The following is a 20,447-nucleotide window of genomic DNA, read 5'->3' as shown; positions in this document are numbered from 1 at the left end:
GCACTTGTGGGAATCGCAGACGCGTTTTGGACGTTCAAATCGACCAGTATTTGCAAATGATGGAGCTTTCGATTCGATGCCCCAGAAGTGACTCGATTTCATTGTTTAGAATGAGTCTACAATGCTGACTATGTAGGCAGCTCACTAGGTTTTGACACACAGCCTTGGGTTGCAACACTGTATCAGCGCAATTCTTTTGTCTAAACGCGTAAAGGGATTTCAGCGCACTTCAATAGTGTTTACGTTTTAAGAGTTGCATAATATAGCATATAGCTTACAGAAATAAACCCCTGATTGCGTGTATGACAGTTAATCCAGGGCCATGTTTTCTGTCAAGAGTTTGGAAAGAAAGGAGCTTCACTGACTGTCCGCCAAAGACTGTATAACATACACCTAAAATATCACTGTATCTGTGTATATGGCTTGAATGAAAGTATAAATAACAACAAAATATCCCAGCACTTGCCAGTTTGGCCATCAGTTTCTACGGTCTCTTGTTGTTTTGAAGGTAGCCCAGTTCAGAAAAGACAATCCAGTTCAAGGATGCGCAAAACGTGCGCCGCATCTCGACGGACATATACAAATAAAAACAGAAACAACCGTGTGTCCAAACACCAGATACGAAACCCGCGAGCTTCGTGGGAATAGACAGAAGTTACGAGCTTGGCTCACAATTAATACTAGGAGAATCCCAAAATGGCTTCCACAACAGAGTAAAGCCAGACGGATAAAGTCGTTCCTCCTATTTTCCAGGCTCAACTGTCAATCACGCGGCGTACTTTGAATCTATTGGTGGAGAAGACGCGAGTCACGCCTTCCCGCTCTACGTCACACAGTCTTGGATATAAAAGGATCCAAAATCGTCGGTTCGTTAGTAAAGCTGTAGCTGTCTACAGACTCACTTCGGCGTGCAGCGATGTAAATACGGGCATTTGGAGTTCAAATTCACTGTGAATAAATGGAAAGAAAGCTTGTTGGTCAATATTTACGATTAAATACCAAATATAATAATAAAAATTGAATCTGACTTTAGTCACAGTCTCTCGCAAAACTGCGCTATTTTGTCAGACAAACCTGTCAACATTACGCCCACTCATTTTTATGTTAATTTATACAAAAATAGCGTTAATACGCTTATTTAATGATTAACTTATTAAGTGAAAAAAAATCATAAAGCAAAAATAAATAGTTTTAAGCTTTATACTAATATATTATATATAATATATATGAATATATATATTTTTTAATCTCAGACATCTTTATTTGCCACTGACTTACTGTAGACTAATTAATTAAATTAATTCATCCAATTTTTATTTACCAACCCACTGTGCCAAAGTTTAAAAGCAGCTATTAATTGACTTCATCTCCAATACAGAAAAATAAAAAAAGTCTTGCAATATCAAGCAAAGGCGATTCCAAAAGCTGACTCGAGACGGGCACAGAATTGATTTTTCTCTAGTTTTGACACACAATGTCCTTAACAGCCATTAAACAATCCGTCGACACTACACTCCAAAAACAATTCAATTCTCTTTGCAAATTACAAACCTAAACCATCGTAGGCCTACTGAAAATGGCAAAAATAGACCGAGACAGACTGTTATACTTTATATTGATCCCCCAAGACAAATTCAGATGCCAAACCAACGTTTGCACAAGCAGATGCAAAAAGACCTTACTCAACAAATGTGGTCAAATTGTGCCAAGAAACACAAATGCTCTGCAATCACTTTGAATAAATGGCAGACGCACAACTGTAACCCATTTATTTCTTTTAAAAATTGTGGACTCCCAAGCAATTCTTGAATTGTATCCCACAGTCTACAAGTGAAACTTTTAAGGCAAACTTTCACACAATTCAAATGTCAAAGTAAACCACAGCAACACAATGAATTGCATGATCAGATTAATGGGTCTCTTGGTGATATTGCATGACTGTAGTTAGCAACTACCCCTCGCCAAACACACGGTGCAACAGCGCCATCTACCGGTCTCTCAGAGCACTGCTGCAGTGAAGCTAAAACACATCTTATAATGAAACATGTTTGAAGGATGAATGTACGTCAAATTATAGCTTACAATTCAAACTCACTACTGCTAGAGAACAAAGGAGATGTTTAACCACACTGCGATATAATGCTGCTATACATATCAAGTTGCCTTTCAAATGAGGTATAAGTTAATACTTCATATACTTGTCGACCTGTTCACTATTATTTAAAGGTGTGAGATGATCACACTGAATACCAAAATAAGTCAGTATAATCGCTAATCGTTTACCGTTTCTTTCTTCCTGAGGTACTTCTGCAAACTCACCCAGGCGGAGGTTGTCAAAGTCCACTGGTGTGACTTCAGTGAGCTACAGTCCTTCAAAAACAAACGGCTGACTCATAAAGAGCGTGGATATCGACGACAAGAACGAACCGCGTCCACTTACACCTCACTGTGTGATAGTAATGAAACATTATTCATAATAATCTTCATATTTAAGTCAATTGCAAATTCAAAATTAGCAGAGCATTGTCTCTTATTTTAAGTTGTCTGTTTGTTGATTGATTTTGCCTTCTGTGTTTCCAGCTAAGTGAGAAACAAAGAAGGGAGATGGTTCAATACAAGAAAAGAGCTTCACAAATGGAGGCCGAGAGACAGATTCATTACAACAAAAACCTCCTCAATCAGATTCAGACCATTCTTTGGACCAATAAGGTACGAAAATGAGTGTTTCATCAATTATAGGCACTTTTATGCAGGGACTTACCGGTATTTATTTTTATTAAAACTGATATATTTCAGTTTTTTTTTTTATGTTATATATATATGTATATTTTTATTTTTTATTTTTAACCCAGACATTAAATTTAATTTTATTTTATTTTATGAATGAATGAAGTTTCTTATGCTCACCAAGGCTACATTTATTTGGTCAAAAATATGCAAAAATATACAAAAGCTGTACTCTTTCAAAAAACTACTAATATAAACCTTTAAGGTACCAATATGCACCTTTAGGGGTAATTAAGGAACAAATGTGTACCTTCTGAAAAGGTACCGCCCCCGTGACAGCTTTTCTACATTTTTTAAGTGTGCACAGTACTGTTTTTACTGTAGTTGGTCAAATCAGTGCAGCTTTGAGGAGAACAAGTGCTTTTATTAACATTAAAAAATGATTTCAAACTTGACGTACATTTATTTATTTATTTAGTGTATTTGTTATAATTTGTTGTGAATTTACTCTCATATCTTGTTGCACTTGCATTATAGGCACCAAAAATATTGGACGTGCCAAAGCCTTCAGAGCAGTGCCTGTCTGCATCTCCAAAAACAGACTACAGGAATGGCTTTACAGTACCTACTGGGGCCACAGAGCCGTATATTTTGTCTAATAAGCAACCGGTGACCCCTTCAGCTGAGTTGCCTTGGGTTATGAGAAGAAAATCCGCAGAAGAAAAACAAATGCAAGAGGAAATTCAAACGGAAGGAGTTTGTCTGCAGAACCTACTGAAGAAGTCACGTGAATTTATCGAAAAAAGAGCAAGGTAAACAGGGGTCAAAGGTCACCAGCTACACAATGGTTGATCCAAGCAGGATCCTCTCTGAAACCCCGTCGGATAAAGAAAACGGCTGTTCATTGGATGGGACTGCCTTTGGTTTACCCTTTTATATTCCCTCACCAAACCAAACCTCTTCCAGTAACCTGATAAGCCCAGAACCTGGTCTAAAGGCCAGTTTAATTGCCAGACCCCACCGCGGATGTCCCCGTCCCATTTCTGCCGGGAGCATCTTCTTTTCTTTCCCTGAAAACCCAACCAGCCAAACATTACAGCGAATGCAAGGCCACCGGAAGTCAAAACAATTGCAACGCAGGACAGGAAGCTACTTGGAGTGGAAAATGTGAGTATGGGTCGATATGATCACTCGAGGTTGAACGAGACCGTGGGACGACTGGAAACGTCTCCAGTGGCTCCTGTGCTCACAAGCCCTCTGTTTCAAAGGAGATGCCACACGCTGGATAGCCAGCTGTCCTCAGGTCATCAGATTCCAGTCATAGACAGGAGCCAGGAGAGAATGCCTCGCTTTATGGCCGGGGTCACTGCGAGAACTCCCACTCGACTGTCTCCTCCTTCACCGATGAACAAGACTTTCACACGGGACAGTCCCGCAGCAGCATTTATGGGGTCTGGGATCACCCCAGACTCTCCTTCTCGTGCCAGACTACCTTTTGAGACCGAGAGAAACAGTGTTATTAGCACAGCGCTGAAAGAAAGGAGAACAGGTAAGAACAGAGCAAATGTTAAAAGTGAAGATTCAGTTTAGAACCAAAATGAGTTTCAGTCTTATGATATCATAGGAGAACATTTTAAAGTTCCGAAAAGATCTTTGAAATCTAGTTCTCATAATGCCAAGGTCCCCTGAAATATGATGATCCCCTGGCAAAGGACCTTCCTAAAACATAGAACATTTTTGGAAAATTAAATAACTGGCATTTATGAGGTCATTGTACTAAAGTGAAAATAAATTCTTAAAATATGTATAGAAATATTTCCATACACACTACGATTCAAAAGGCTGGATTATTATTATTATTATTTTTTTATGCGTCTCATATGCTTACCAAGACTGCGTTTATTTGATCAAAAATATAAATAATACTGTGAATATTACTACTATTTAAAATAACAATTTTCTATTTTAATATATATTAAGATGTAATGTATTCCAGTGACGTAAAGCTGAATTTTCAGCATCATTACTCCATTCTTCAGAGTCACATGATCCTTCAGAAATCATTCTAATATGATCATTTGCTGCTCAAGAAAACAATTCTTATTATTATCAATGTTGAAACCAGTTGTTGCTGAATATTTTGTGGAGACCATGATACATTCGAAAGGTTTCAATAAATGGAAAGTTCAAAAGAACCATTTATTTAAAATAGAAATCATTTGTAACATTATAAATATCTTTACTGCCACATTTGATCAATCTAATGTCTCCTTTCTGAATAAAAGTATTAATATCTTTCAAAAATATTTTTTTGTAGAGAACTTCTGTAATAAAAAATTAGGAAAACAGCTTTAAAAAAGACACTTTCCCTCGTTTCCCTTTTCTAAAGAACTCCAAAACACTAATATAAATAACCCATAATGCCACATCGATATATTAATGAATCATATAAGGAAGACCACGAATAATCATATAGCAACTCAAGAACCCAATAAGGCCACAAATGATTCTTGACAAGAAAAGTTAATCTCAAAGAACCATTTGAATGTTAATTTGAGAATAAAGATCAGATCTTCATTATTCTTTGATAAAGTATCCTCTCAGACAGTTGTGCATGTCTTTTCCTTAGATGAGATGCAATGGCAAGTCCACGCTCTAGAAGACATGCAGAGGTCTCTGGATGTCGTGTCTGACGGCGGAACAAGAGAGAGAACAACTGCGCCTCAGTCAGGTCAGCACTGCCACATGCTGCTTACTATCTGCCTAGGCAGCTACCTTTTAAGACTGCATCCTAACATAACACATACACAAATATCGGGTCTGATAAAGGTATAAATATACTCATAATCAACATTTCCCTGGACTCCAGCTTGGATGAAGGTTTGACTGGGGATTTGATATGCATCAGTGTGACATTAGTCTGTTTCTCATTCAGGAGACTGCGGAGTCAGGGTGGTCCGAGTCCTATTGCAGGCGAGGACGGGTGTGAATTAAGGACAGCTGGTGAACGTTACCCTATACTGAGCCCTTTAAGCCCAGGAGACAGATCACCAAGACACCCTGTGCCAACCATTGGTATTATTTCACTTCTTGCAGCCTGTGATTAATGTCTTAAATTTGCTACCACTGTGTGTTTCAATGGATGTTTAGTTGATTTATGAATAGAAGTATGTTAAATATATATTATATGTATGCTTTTAAGGAATAGTTCAGCCAAGAGTGAAGATTCTGTCATCATTCACTCAACTCTTTATTTTCTTTCTTCTGTGGAACACAAGTGGATGAGGGCAGACAATGAGGAGCTCCAAAACAACAGAGAAAGACCATAAAAGACCATATGACCCATTATCTATATGTCAAGTCTTCCAAAGTTGTACACAAGCTTTGTGTGAGGAGCTGAAAGTGAATCCATTGCATTTGGTTCAAAACTGGTGTCATTGTTAAACTGTGTTTCATTTATTTTATTTAATCAGGGACAATGCACATTAATAGTACATACACTCTCAGAAAAAAAGGTACAAAAGTTGTCACTGGGGTGGTACCTTTTCAAAAGGCACAACTTTGTACCTAAAGAGTCCATGTTGGTACCTTAAAGGTTCATATTAGTATCCAAAGTGTACATCTTAGTACCTAAAAGGTACAAAAGTGTACCTTTTGAAAAGGTACCGCCCCAGTGACAGCTTTTGTACCTTTTTTTCTGAGAGTGTACAATATGTAAAATGCGCCAGATTTAGCCAACACTGGCTAATTTCCATCCGTAGTCCCTTTTGGCAGGTTGATGTTAAGGACAGGAAGAAAATATAAACAAAGAATATTAATACACCAAATTAAGAACAAGGAGAAACTATGAAAACAGAAGGAAAAAATAAAGTAAGAATATTGAAACACAAAATTACAGACTACCCCAGTTCCTCTAAAAGCAAAAGATAATTGACCAAAGGTGTTGTTATTGTAAAACTAAAACTATATATAAAAAAAGAAATATAATAAAGAAGCATTAAATCATTTAATAAATAAAATAAATACAATTCATAATTGTAATAAAGCTGAAATAAAATAAAGTACAAATTTTAGATGAAAAAAAAATATATAAACAAAAATTAGAAATGCTGCCTTTGCAACTAAGTGAAGTAAGTTTAAATTAAAGTACTAAAACTAAAACTGAAATAAAAATGTATTAAAGCTATATGTGACCCTGGAGCACAAATAAATACAATTCATAATTGTAATAAAGCTGAAATAAAATAAAGTACAAATTTTAGATGAAAAAAAAAATATATAAACAAAAATTAGAAATGCTGCCTTTGCAACTAAGTGAAGTAAGTTTAAATTAAAGTACTAAAACTAAAACTGAAATAAAAATGTATTAAAGCTATATGTGACCCTGGAGCACAAGTCGCTGGGGTATATTTGTAGCAATAGCCAACAATACATTGTATGGGTCAAAATTATTGATTTTTCTTTTATGCCAAAAATCATTAGGATATTAAGTAAAGATCATGTTCCATGAAGATAGTTTGTAAATTTCCTACCGTGAAAATATCATTTTTAATTAGTAATATGAATTGTTAAGGACTTCATTTGGACAAGTTTAAAGACGATTTTCTCAATATTTAGATTTTTTTGCCCCCTCAGATTCCAGATCTTCAAATAGTTGTATCGTCTAAATATTGTCCTATCCTAACAAACCATACATCAATGGAAAGCTTATTCAGCTTTCGGATGATGTATAAATCTCAATTTTAAAAAATGTATCCTTATGACTGGTTTTGTGGTCCAGGGAAAAATAAAAAACTATATATATATATATATAAAAAAAAAAAAAAACTAATAAAAATGACAAAGGCCCATAACAAATGGTTTGATATGTGCTCTTGCTAACATGCACAATACATCAAAAATTTTAAATATAAAAATAAAAGCTCATTCAAAATATGAATAAATACTATAATAGTATATCAATTATGCTAAAATATCAACACATTCAATTGAATGCACACAAATGCAGTTTCGGATGCCGTCTTGAAACTTCAACTTCTTGAGAGTTCAACATGAATAAATGCTGATGTAATTGTCATTTTGGGGTAAACTGTGTATCTGTCTGTATTTTTATAACCTTTTAAGGTTTCCCTTCAACCAGTTTAGATGTGGCATCACCTTCGAAACAGACTCTCGTTTATATGAGAGGCCTGACTCACAGCACCGGCAAGAGAAACAGACTGAGCCAGGTTGATTTTAATGTGCTTTTACAACCGCAGATTAGTCCCTGTAGAGTAAAAGAAGCTTCTATAAAGAGTATGAGAAACGTGTATTTAAAAGTCCGGTTGTATTGGACTCCAAGGGATTATAAATTGGTGTGACGCAGGTTGTAACAGCGGAGCAGCAGAGGGCGCGGTGTCAGCTCACTGCCACCGTGAAGGGCTGCCTGATCAGACGACTGCTGAAAACAGAGAAAGTCAAACACCTGCGGCAAACCATACGAGTGAGAACACAATACAGAGTCCACATACAAGCCTTACGTGTTTGATCATCCTTACACCTGTGTATTTCCTCAGGACACGCAAGAGTTTATCCGTTCATTCGGCACTGACGCTCCTCAGAGAAACGCCTCTCTGTCAGAGCAGGATCTCTCTCTGCAGGAGCGCGTCAGAGCTCAGGTCCCATGTCTGTAATGCTTTCAAACTTAAAGAACAGTGTGTACAGCATTATAACTTGGCACTGAGATCTTCTATTGTGTGTCTGTTTCTCTCCCAGTTGCGCATTCATGATATCTTCTTCACGATGACACTAGAGGAGCGTCTGTGTCTGCTGCAGCAAGACCGAGAGAAAGCTCAGAGAGATGGTAACTAGCGGGACAGCCCTGCTGCGATTAGGTTTCATGCTTATTGGTTGACTTTCTGTCATTTCGCTCAGTTTTGATCCTCGGCCATTGTTGAAGGGCTCGTTTCCTTCCTATTTTGGAAAAGCACAAAGTCATTTCCATACGAATGTACAGCTGTGCAGGTCAGTGTTTCTTTCCAACACACGTACAATTTTATTTGGCATGCAGGAAAAAGCAAAAAGCTCCAAGGACAAGGTGATTTTGTCGGCTGCTACCCAGAAATCTCTTGACAGAAAGAAAAGGTGAGTGAGCATGATTAAAAATACTTTTATTTGAGTTTTATTAGCACAATACTGTTATGATGCATGCATTTTTTTGTATCATAAAGGCATTTTTGACATGCAAATGGTCATCTACAGGGTCTAAAATGAATACACCTAGTAAACAAATAAACATAAAAATTGGCAATATTAGTGGACAGTTGGATGGTTTTTTTTCTTTCTAAAAAAAAAGTATAAAATTATAAATATAAAAGTATAATTATATTATTTTAAAAATATACACACACACATATTATATTATTTATATTTTAAATGATATTTTCAAGTTTATAATAATTATTATAATAATATACACATTTATTTATATTATATTATATATTTTAATATTATAATAGAAGTATAAATACTTTTATTTGAGTTTTATTAGCACAATACTGTTATGATGCATGCATTTTTTTGTATCATAAAGGCATTTTTGACATGCAAATGGTCATCTACAGGGTCTAAAATGAATACACCTAGTAAACAAATAAACATAAAAATTGGCAATATTAGTGGACAGTTGGATGGTTTTTTTTCTTTCTAAAAAAAAAGTATAAAATTATAAATATAAAAGTATAATTATATTATTTTAAAAATATACACACACACATATTATATTATTTATATTTTAAATGATATTTTCAAGTTTATAATAATTATTATAATAATATACACATTTATTTATCTTTATTTATTTATATTATATTTTAATATTATAATAGAAGTATATTTACATTTATATATGTATTTAATTATAGAAATAAATCTAAATATGTATTTAGAAAAATATATTTATTTTTTAAATTATATTTGTTTTTCTTTGAAGAAAAAAAACTATTTATATACATCAATATCTATATATATTCCTATTTTTTTTCAAAGAAATACTGCTATTATAATATTATTTACTACAATATATATAATTGTTATTATAGTTATTTATTTTATTTACTGTTTATTAATACTGTGCTAAAATGCTATGCATTTATATGCTTACCAATTCACTCCACAATGTTCTTGTATCTCATCAGAGTTGGTGAATCTCCAGGTCAGACCAGAAGAGCTCAGAAGACCAAGAGTCCTCCTACAAAAAGGTGAGCACAAAAACACTAAAGAGATGCAAGAAATCACTTCACAGAAGCAAACCAGACACTTTCCGCATTCAATACTCACTGCACCATATAGTTTATAGTTATATACAGCAGTGTTCCGGAGTCTGTGTGTTGTGTTGAAGGATCCTGCAGCCCAGTCAGGGCCAGAACGCTCCCGTTTCAGGCCAGCAGCTCCAGCGCCGTGGGTCAGTTCTTCACATTTTGCTGCCTTTGATCACGCAATCTCCTGCTCTCGCCATTTCCAGTTTCTTTTACGCCGCTGTTGATGGAATTTGAAATTCAATTCAGTCTGTGCTGGACTCTTACAATACTGGAAATGCCACGCAGCCTGCCAGAAGAGTCACCTGACATTTAAAACTGTCTGCGTTTATTTGTAAATGCATTTGGCAGGATCTCATGTAGCCTTTTAGTCAACTGAAGTGTGATCAAGATATCACTGTATTATATTGCAAAGAATCCCCGTGGAGAAAAGAAAAGCATTATGGAATGCGTTACACATTTGCAAAACCTCAAAACACCTTTTGAACTAATAAACTGCATTGAGTTTACATTTGGAATGTTCAGATATAATAAATCAACTTCACATGCAATGTCGTAATAGAAAACATACAGATAAAACGGTTTAATGTGTTTCAGGAGTTACAAGAAGACTCCAGAAGAGAGCGTTCAGCATTCTGAGAGGCTGAAGAAACCGCATTCACTGGGTTGACCTCATGTACACTCATCAACTGAACATGAAAAAATAATATTGTGCTAATCATACTTCCAAGAATACTCCCCTGCTAGCCATCTAATTGAATTATGACTATTAAATGTCATTGCTATCTAGTTCTTCCCATTATTCTACTACATGCTTATGAATATAGAATCAGTCCAGATATTATTTAGAGTTCCCTATAGGTTACAATTATAATCCACATAGTTATACTAAATTACCCTTTTTAGAAATGATAAAAAATTCTGTAAAGGTGGGATTATCTGTTTAGTTCACCCAAAAATTACAATTGTCATTATTTACTCAAGACCTTCGTTCATCTTTGGAACACAAATTAAGATATTTCTGATGGAATCTGAGAGCTGTCTGACCCTCCCATAGACAGCAACACAACTGAAATGTTCCCAAGTCCAGAAACATAGCAAGGACATCGGTAAAATAGTCCATGAGACATCAGGGGTTCAAACGTAATTTTACGAAGCTACGAGAATACTTTTTGTGCGCAAAGAAAACAAAAACATCGACTTTACTCAACAATTCGTCTCCTCCGCGTCATACTATAGCGCCATTTTGGAGAGTATCACATACGTATGTACGCGGATACGCTGTTTACATTCAGATCAAAGTGTAAACAATATAAACAGCGTATCCGCGTACATACATTGTTTACGTATGTGATACTCTTCAAAATGGCGCTATAGTATGACGCGGAGGAGACGAATTGTTGAATAAAGTCGATGTTTTTGTTTGTTGCGGTTGAACCCCTGATGTCACATGGATTATTTTAACAATCTCCTTGCTACGTTTCTGGACCTTGATCGTGTAAGGAGCCTTGCTGTCTATGGGACTGTCTAATTTTTGGGTGAACTAACCCTTTAATGCTGCTGTAATGCTATTAATACAAATCAAAATGTCAGTAACACTGCTAAAATGTCAAATAGTAGAATACGAATACGTGTCTATGAAGAGTACATACATTTCTCCAGAAATTAAATGATTGTATTTGATCAACTAGCACTTCAACTGAATTTGTGCTTTTAATCATAATACTTCACTTATAACTACAATCATACCAGTTGCTTATGAATGTATTTGCTCTTGCCTTGTATACTTAAGAAGCACTTGACACATTTGTGTTAAGAAATGTGAAATAAAACAATGAAATGTTTAATAAACAAGTTTATTTAATACAAATTTACAAAATTGACACCAGTATCAAATAGAAAGGCACATCTCGAACAATTACTTTAAAGAAAATTAATTTTCAAATCCGTAAAACAACCTTAGTGAATGTTTTTATGAGCAATGTGGTCATATGAGATGTTCATTCAATACAAAACACAAAGTATTAACAAAATAACCAAGCAAAGAAGTTATTTTGGGCTGCCTTTGGGTTGATGGTTAAGAATTAATATTTGTATACTTAAGAAGCACTTGACACATTTGTGTTAAGAAATGTGAAATAAAACAATGAAATGTTTAATAAACAAGTTTATTTAATACAAATTTACAAAATTGACACCAGTATCAAATAGAAAGGCACATCTCGAACAATTACTTTAAAGAAAATTAATTTTCAAATCCGTAAAACAACCTTAGTGAATGTTTTTATGAGCAATGTGGTCATATGAGATGTTCATTCAATACAAAACACAAAGTATTAACAAAATAACCAAGCAAAGACAGTTATTTTGGGCTGCCTTTGGGTTGATGGTTAAGAATTAATATTGTTTTAATTATATATTATTTATAGTGCTGTCAAACGATTAATCGTGATTAATCGCATCCAAAATAAGAGTTTTTGTTTACATAATATATGTGTGTATACTGTGTAGATTTATTATGTATATATAAATACACACGCATGTATATATTTCAGAAAAAATATGTTAGGTTTATATAATAAATATATTTATATATTATATAAAACATAAGAATATGAATATATAAATGTATTAACATGTAAATATTTTCAAAATATATACTGCATGTGTATTTATATATACATAATAAATCTACACAGTACACACACATGTATTATGTAAACAAAAATGTTTATTTTGGATGCGATTAATCGCGATTAATCGTTTGACAGCACTACTTATTTAATGTAATAAATCTTCACTAATTATAAGGGAACTGAGGCAAAAAAGTGAGATTATCCATTCACAAATTTTGTGCATGTGTCTGTTCACATCTGCATGAACACAGTAAAGAAACCGTATCAAGTTGAAGTTCATTCACAGCCCTGTCTGTGTGTATTTCTGAGAGGAAGAGCGTGTCACAATGAGTGAATGTGCTGCAGGAGTTTATCACAGTACTCAGGGCTGCGCTGCTTCTCTCTCACGGCCTCCGTCTGCTGCTGTAAGAGTCCCTGAGGCAAAAAAGTGAGATTATCCATTCACAAATTTTGTGCATGTGTCTGTTCACATCTGCATGAACACAGTAAAGAAACCGTATCAAGTTGAAGTTCATTCACAGCCCTGTCTGTGTGTATTTCTGAGGAAGAGCGTGTCACAATGAGTGAATGTGCTGCAGGAGTTTATCACAGTACTCAGGGCTGCGCTGCTTCTCTCTCACGGCCTCCGTCTGCTGCTGTAAGAGTCTTCCGTCCACCTCACTGGCCACCTTCAGAACCTCTGTGACAGAAGAAACACAAGGAGATGCTTACATTTAGTTATTACATCAAAATTCATTTGGCACAGCAAAAATATAATCGTGGTGCCACTTCACCATCCCCATCCAATTCAAATTTAGTTAAAAATGTCACATTAAAAATGTATCAAAGTTAGAGGAAAAACAGTGAATATTGTGAAATATTATTACAATTTAAAATAACTGTTTTCTATTTTAAGATGTAATTTATTCCTGTGATGACAAAGCTGAATTTTCATTCTAATGTGCTGATTGGCTGCTCAAGAAACATTTATTATTATCAATTTTATCAACGTTCTTATTCAATGTTGAAAACAGTTGTTCTGCTTCATATATATATATATATATATATATATATATATATAGTGGGTACGGAAAGTATTCAGACCCCCTTAAATTTTTCACTCTGTTATATTGCAGTCATTTGCTAAAATCATTTAAGTAAATTTTTTTCCGCATTAATGTACACACAACACCCCATATTGACAGAAAAACACAGAATTGTTGACATTTTTGCAGATTTATTAAAAAAGAAAAACTGAAATATCACATGGTCCTAAGTATTCAGACCCTTTGCTGTGACACTCATATATTTAACTCAGGTGCTGTCCATTTCTTCTGATCATCCTTGAGATGGTTCTACACCTTCATTTGAGTCCAGCTGTGTTTGATTATACTGATTGGACTTGATTAGGAAAGCCACACACCTGGCTATATAAGACCTTACAGCTCACAGTGCATGCCAGAGCAAATGAGAATCATGAGGTCAAAAGGAACTGCCTGAAGAGCTCAGAAACAGAATTGTGTGATTGTTCTTGAATGGCCCAGCCAGAGCCCTGACTTAAACCCAATTGAGCATCTCTGGAGAGACCTAAAAATGGATGTCCACCAACGTTTACCATCCAACCTGACAGAACTGGAGAGGATCTGCAAGGAGGAATGGCAGAGGATCCCCAAATCCAGGTGTGAAAAACTTGTTGCATCTTTCCCAAAAAGACTCATGGCTGTATTAGATCAAAAGGGTGCTTCTACTAAATACTGAGCAAAGGGTCTGAATACTTAGGACCATGTGATATTTCAGTTTTTCTTTTTTAATAAATCTGCAAAAATGTCAACAATTCTGTGTTTTTCTGTCAATATGGGGTGCTGTGTGTACATTAATGAGGAAAAAAAATTACTTCAATGATTTTAGCAAATGGCTGCAATATAACAAAGAGTGAAAATTTTAAGGGGGTCTGAATACTTTCCGTACCCACTGTATATAATGGTCATAAAATTATCAAGATAAAAAATGAAACTGCAGTCACAATTTCATTATGAACTGTCACTTTGATCTATATATAGAGCGAGAGAGATCAAAAGTGACCGTTCATAATTAAATTATGACCGCAGTTAACTGGTCTATTGATAAACTCCCCTTCCATTAACTTTGATAAATGTGATTATTCTGAATGTGATTGTTACTCAAATGCAAAAGCATCCATAGTTTTACCTTTACAAATTATATAAAGAAAAAAAAAAAAAAAGAAAACCGTTCAAAGTCAGCTCACCATTTAGGAAGAAAGAAAAGCCCATAAAGCTAATTTGTGTAATTTCAGCAGTCGCGTCTTTGTTGTGGGTATTTGGTTTTATCCTGATTTGTTTGGTCGGGGGATTTACTTTAATCCGGCGCTTTATACGTTTGTAAGCGCACCAGAAAACAAGCTTTTCTTTGTGTAAAGATACGAGTGAATTTCCTCAGTAACTCAAGCACAGTGTGACAGTGCTGTTATTATAAGCTTAACCAAAGGAATGAGGGATTATGGGATATGGCAAGTGTGGTGATATAATGGGCATTAATCACATCTGAGGTGTCTTTGAAATACGAGACATGTTTAAGAGCGGATTGAAAAATAAAGAAAGACAAGATGAGATTAAAAAGAGGAAAACAAGATCAGACAAATAGTGCATCCAAAATCGCATACTGAGTGGGTACGACATTTGAATTCCAGCGTACTTAAAGGGTTAGTTCACCCAAAAATTTAAATTGTCATAAATTACTCACCCTCATGTCGTTCCAAACCCGTAAGATCGTTCATCTTCAGAACACAAATTAAGATATTTTTGATGAATTCTGCGAGCTCTCCGACCCTCCCATAGACAGCAAGGATACTAACACGATAAACCAATGTCCAGAAACATAGCAAGGACATCGTTAAAATCATCCATGTGACATCAGTGGATCAACTGTAATTTTACGAAGCTACGAGAATACTTTTTGTGCGCAAAAGAAAACAAAAACAATGACTTTATTCAACAATTAGTCTCCTCCGCGTCACCCTGGTGCCATTTTGGAGAGTATCAGCTGGATGTAAACAGCGCTGTTTTTGTTTTCTTTTGCACACAAAAATTATTCTCATAGCTTTGTAAAATTATGGTTGAACCGCTGATGTCCCATGGATTATTTTAACGATCTCCTTGCTATGTTTCTGAACCTTGATTGTGGTAATTACATTGCTGTCTATGGGAGGGTCGGAGAGCTCTCAGAATTCATCAAAAATATCTTAATTTGTGTTCCGAAGATGAATGAAGATCTCACATGAGGGTGAGTAATTAATGACAGAAGTTTCATTTTTGGGTGAACTATCCCTTTAAGACTGGAAGACACTACACGATTTTCCCTCGATTTACAGTTTGGATAAGTCGACGCTAGTTGCTGAAAGTCAAAGCCATTCTGCAGATTTGAGTTGACAGATTTCATAGAAAATCGCATGATGGTCACGGGCTTCAGACTATGATTCCATCCAGTCGGAGGATATCAAACTTGTTTTACGAATACTATGAATTCGGACATACTACTCGCCTCACATACTGTTTTTTGTATGCTACATAGTAGGGAAGGATGCGATTTCGGACGGAGTCTTTTTTTCCCCTCATGATGCCAAATATTACACAAAATAAACCCCTTCAGAGTTAAATGAGAAAAGCCTTGAATAGACATTGTAAAAAAGTAGCTTTATTTTGATCCAACATTTACTAACTTATCAAATATAAACATTTAAAGACCACAATGTGGCCAAAACCACATTTTTTTTTAATTGAAACAAAATATGAAACTAAAACTGCCAGTAGGGGGTGACAAGTCACTGTCTTAATAGAAATAATCTTAAAGAAAGTCATTCATTCAACCAATTCGTTCAAACGGCTGATTCATTAAGTGATTCACTAAGTGACAGTCTTTATGAATGACTCACTGAATCAATGACTCACTTGAGTCATTCAAAACTGCGATTCATTCAATAATGTGTCCTTCAGAGACAGACAACAGTTAGGTTGTGGTTTTGTTCTGAACTATTTTCATTGGCGAAATTGAACAAAACAGACAATATTGTGTCTAAAATGTAACACGACATTAAATTCTAGTTTACTGAACCTGTGTAAAATCAATATCACATTTGCAATCGTGCAGGTATTCGGGGAAAACAGTACTTGCTTGTGTGATATTGCTAAATTATATAATATGATATAATCAGGGCTTGAATTTCGGCACGGGATCGCACATAATTCTACTGATTCCCGCAGTTTCCACGCTTGTAACGCAGGAAATTCCTGCAAATATTTCAACGTGAAAGACGCTCGCGACAAGATGACGTAATGTATCATTTGCACGTGCTTCTGAGTCTTACCATTTTAAACATTCAAGTGCTCAATTCAGTACTTGTGCGCTCTGTGACTGCGAGACCCTTTCTGTGAGCCACCTCACACCAAAAGCGTGTGCCTTTGCGCGTAAACGGCCGAATACATACAAAAATATGTCAAAAGTGCCCATCTTGATGAGTATTCATGTAAACAGTCGATTTATACTAAACATTGTCGGTATACAGGCTATTAAGTTAATGTAAACAGTTGAGAAACAAAACTTGTGTAACAGTTTGCATGAGGTCTTAAAGAGACAGTAACCTAAATAAACCTGCTGTCTGTCATTAATGTTTATTTATACATTGAAGAATAACCAGTGTTATTTTAAAGTTAAATAGATTATTCTGTTTCTGTGGTATTTCTGTTAAACCTACCTGAAAAACTTAAAGCACAGTTAATTTTAGTTGTATCTTGTCATTGTATTTGTTTGTGCCATTGCTTGTCATTAATCTATTCTTATTTTATTACTGACTGTTTACTTGTCTTTTTTTTAGTTCAAATAAATTCAATTCAGAGTTTGAAAGTTTTTTTTTTAAGTATCTTCCTCACAATATAAATATGAATCAACAACATTATAAATTATAAAACACAAATACACTGGGTGACGTATGTTAACACATACATACCAAATTAACATGTTAAATCAACAGCCTTAATACAAATGCACTGACTTCACATCAGGATCCCGGGCTTATCCTGCGATATCAACCGGATGACTGTACATTATGGCCTACTTACTATATGTACTTTTTCAATGTCCTTTGGGGGGGTTCAAACTGTAATTAGGGGGTATGAAGGGTTTCTGAACAGTACTCCATGTGCGTATGCACTAGGACACATTGACACAGGATTATGGGAAGGTGTTGACAGCCCATGACCCCGCTGGAGGCAGGCCAGTAGCAGAGGAGCGTGTGATGAATAGAGTGTAAAAATGCAGGATTAATGAGGCTCTTTGAAGTGAAGAACGGGGAGGATCAGAGAAGTGGACCGTAGACCATTAACACTGAGCTGAATCACTTCCTTAAGCAGCAGGAAGAGATTTATCTTACATCACAACAGTGTCGACTCAAATATAACTGTCATCAGTCACAATTCAAGTCAAAACATCAGATGATTACAGCAGATATGAAATATCGCTGCCAAAAAAGTCCTTACCGAGGACTGAATCCTGGATTTTGGTGTTGGGGTCGTCCATGTAGAGCAGCAGCTGCTGGAACAGGAACTCCAGGTGTGGGCGGCACGATTGAGGGTCATAGTTTTTCCCCAGAGATGAGAACCACGAGCTCAGAGACTTCAGCGCTTCGACACGGACGTCTTCACTGCTGTCGTCCACACGCTTCAGCAGCTCTGAACACACGGATACACTCATCAAAACATCTGCAACCTCACAGACACTGAATTATGAAAGTGTGCAATAGGGATGTAACGGTATGACAATTTCTTATCAAGCCCCGTTTTCACTCAAAACGAAACTACTCTGCGTGCTGTGCACTCGTGAAACTGTTACTGAAATCTGTGCTTTATGCTGGACAGTATTAATTTATCGTGAGTTGTTCAAATCGCGGTAATCCAATACGGTTTTAATGATAATTAAAAGATGAAACGGTAATACTAACCGTGGGGAATTTGATCATGATTTATCGTCAATCCGGTAATCGTTACATCCCTAGTGTGCAATAACAATTATTATACAGACAGATATGCTTTATTTATTTAAGAATCTGGTATTCATTTTTCAACAGCGATGCAGACAAAATTCAATTAAATTCAAAATAAAATAAAACAAAATTAAATTTAACATACTTTTTATGGGCACTGTGCACTGTTGCATATTAATAAATGTCTAGGTAATTAAAATAAAATAAAATAAAATAAAACAGTTTTTTATAGGTTCTGCGCTCTATTAATAAATGTCTAGGTAATTAAAATAAAATTAAATAAAATAAAACAATACTGGCTTTTCATAGGCTCTGTGAACGGTTATTAAAATAAAATTAAATAAAACTTTTTTATAGGCTCTGTGCTCTGTATATTAATACATGTCTAGGTAATTAAATAAATAAATAAATAAATAAAACAAAACTGGCTTTTTATAGGCTCTGTGCACTGTTGTATATTAATAAATATCTATGTAATTAAAATAATACAATAAAACTGGCTTTTCATAGGCTCTGTGAACTGTTATTAAAATTAAATAAAATAAAACCGTCTTTTTATAGGCTCTGTGCACTGTTGTATATTAATAAATGTCTGGATAATTTGAGCAAGACACATAATAGATATGCTTTATTTAACCAGGATAGTCTTACCTATTTTTCAACAGAAAAATAAAATAAAATAAAAGATGACAAAAAATTGTTATGGCACTGCATACTAGTGAATGTCTTAAATCTGTGCAATGAGCAATAAGACATATTACTGTGGAAAACGTTTACACTATTTAACATTGTTAGATGCATTTCAGTCTACCGTTTTAAATAACATCTTTGAATGTAAAATAACGGTGTTATTTCACCATTCCCACAACTGAATAAACATACAGACCTTACTACTTCATTTGATGCGATGAAAATACCACTGTGAGCAATAGAAGTACAATTCATTCAACATTTTGACATCCAATGTTCACAACCCATGCTTTTGTCTATGGCACTGTCCAATGAGGACTGAATGATCTACACCAAAAATATTTACCACACTACACTTCTATCCTTCCCAACCTCTGTCACATAAAATATACTGCTCTGAATCGGGTCTGTCTCTTCTCTTTCACTGTTTTACAGTATGTGTGATGAGTTAAGCATACCTGGATAGATCTTGTTGAGTGAGTCTGTGTTGAGCCGCTGTGTTGTGAGTTTCAGCAGTGAGTGAAGAGATCTGCAGGCCAGAAGACGAGCCAGTTTAGAGTCTTCCTCCAGCGCAGAGATCAACTGAGTGCTGAGAGTCTCCTCCACCGACAGAACCTGAAACACATCAGATATTACACATCCTCATCACACGGACAACATCAAATATATATACTAGATTGTGTTTAAAAACGTTTTAGTAATATCACAGTCCTGGCCTTTATTATTGCCCATTGAATATTCAGTTTCACTCATAAATGTGACAAAGTATAGAACTTAAAGGGTTAATTCACCCAAAAATGAAAATTCTGTCATTATTTACTCACCGCCATGTCGTTTCAAACCCGTAAGACCCTCGTTCATCTTCGGAACACAAATTAAGATATTTTTGACCCTCCCATAGACGACAACGCAACTGAAATGTTCCCAGACCCAAAAACGTAGTAAAGACATCAATAAAACAGTCCTTGTGACATCAGTGGCTCGAAGCTACGAGAATACTTTTTGTGCGCAAAGAAAACAAAAATAACAATTTACTCAACAATTCTTCTCCCCGAGTTACCGTCTTCC

General features: G+C 35.4%; 2 protein-coding genes and 1 pseudogene across 4 annotated transcripts in view; 1 reads left to right on the top strand and 2 right to left on the bottom strand.

The window, feature by feature from the left end:
- Positions 1-2,434, bottom strand: part of LOC107565618 (SUN domain-containing protein 1-like) — a 38,646-nt gene extending 36,212 nt beyond the window's left edge. The window contains exon 1 of one of the 2 annotated variants that reach the window (XM_016250880.1): positions 2,320-2,434. Coding sequence is in view for 1 of the 2 variants with exons in the window: in XM_016250878.1 (XP_016106364.1) it covers positions 467-478 (12 nt within the window). In the remaining variant the exon portion in view is untranslated. Of the gene's footprint in view, positions 1-466; positions 737-2,319 lie in introns of those variants that run through there. The other variant, XM_016250878.1, reaches the window with a different exon arrangement.
- Positions 697-10,759, top strand: LOC107565610 (uncharacterized; annotated as a pseudogene).
- A 2,021-nt stretch (positions 10,760-12,780) lies between these two features.
- LOC107565615 (dynein assembly factor 5, axonemal-like) overlaps positions 12,781-20,447 on the bottom strand; it is a 34,440-nt gene continuing 26,773 nt past the window's right edge. The window contains exons 12-14 of one of the 2 annotated variants that reach the window (XM_016250876.1): positions 18,187-18,378; positions 13,282-13,337; positions 12,781-13,048 (exon numbers count right to left, since the gene is read on the bottom strand). In XM_016250876.1, coding sequence (XP_016106362.1) covers positions 12,980-13,048; positions 13,282-13,337; positions 18,187-18,378 — 317 coding nt within the window. In that variant the 3' untranslated portion in view covers positions 12,781-12,979. Of the gene's footprint in view, positions 13,049-13,106; positions 13,338-18,186; positions 18,379-20,447 lie in introns of those variants that run through there. The other variant, XM_016250875.1, reaches the window with a different exon arrangement.

This window comes from Sinocyclocheilus grahami, unplaced genomic scaffold (assembly GCF_001515645.1).
Source record: "Sinocyclocheilus grahami isolate Dianchi unplaced genomic scaffold, SAMN03320097.WGS_v1.1 scaffold1012.1, whole genome shotgun sequence".
NCBI classification, from domain to species: Eukaryota; Metazoa; Chordata; class Actinopteri; order Cypriniformes; family Cyprinidae; genus Sinocyclocheilus; species Sinocyclocheilus grahami.
Note: the sequence above shows the minus strand (reverse complement) of the source record. Positions and strands in the feature narration are given on the sequence as shown.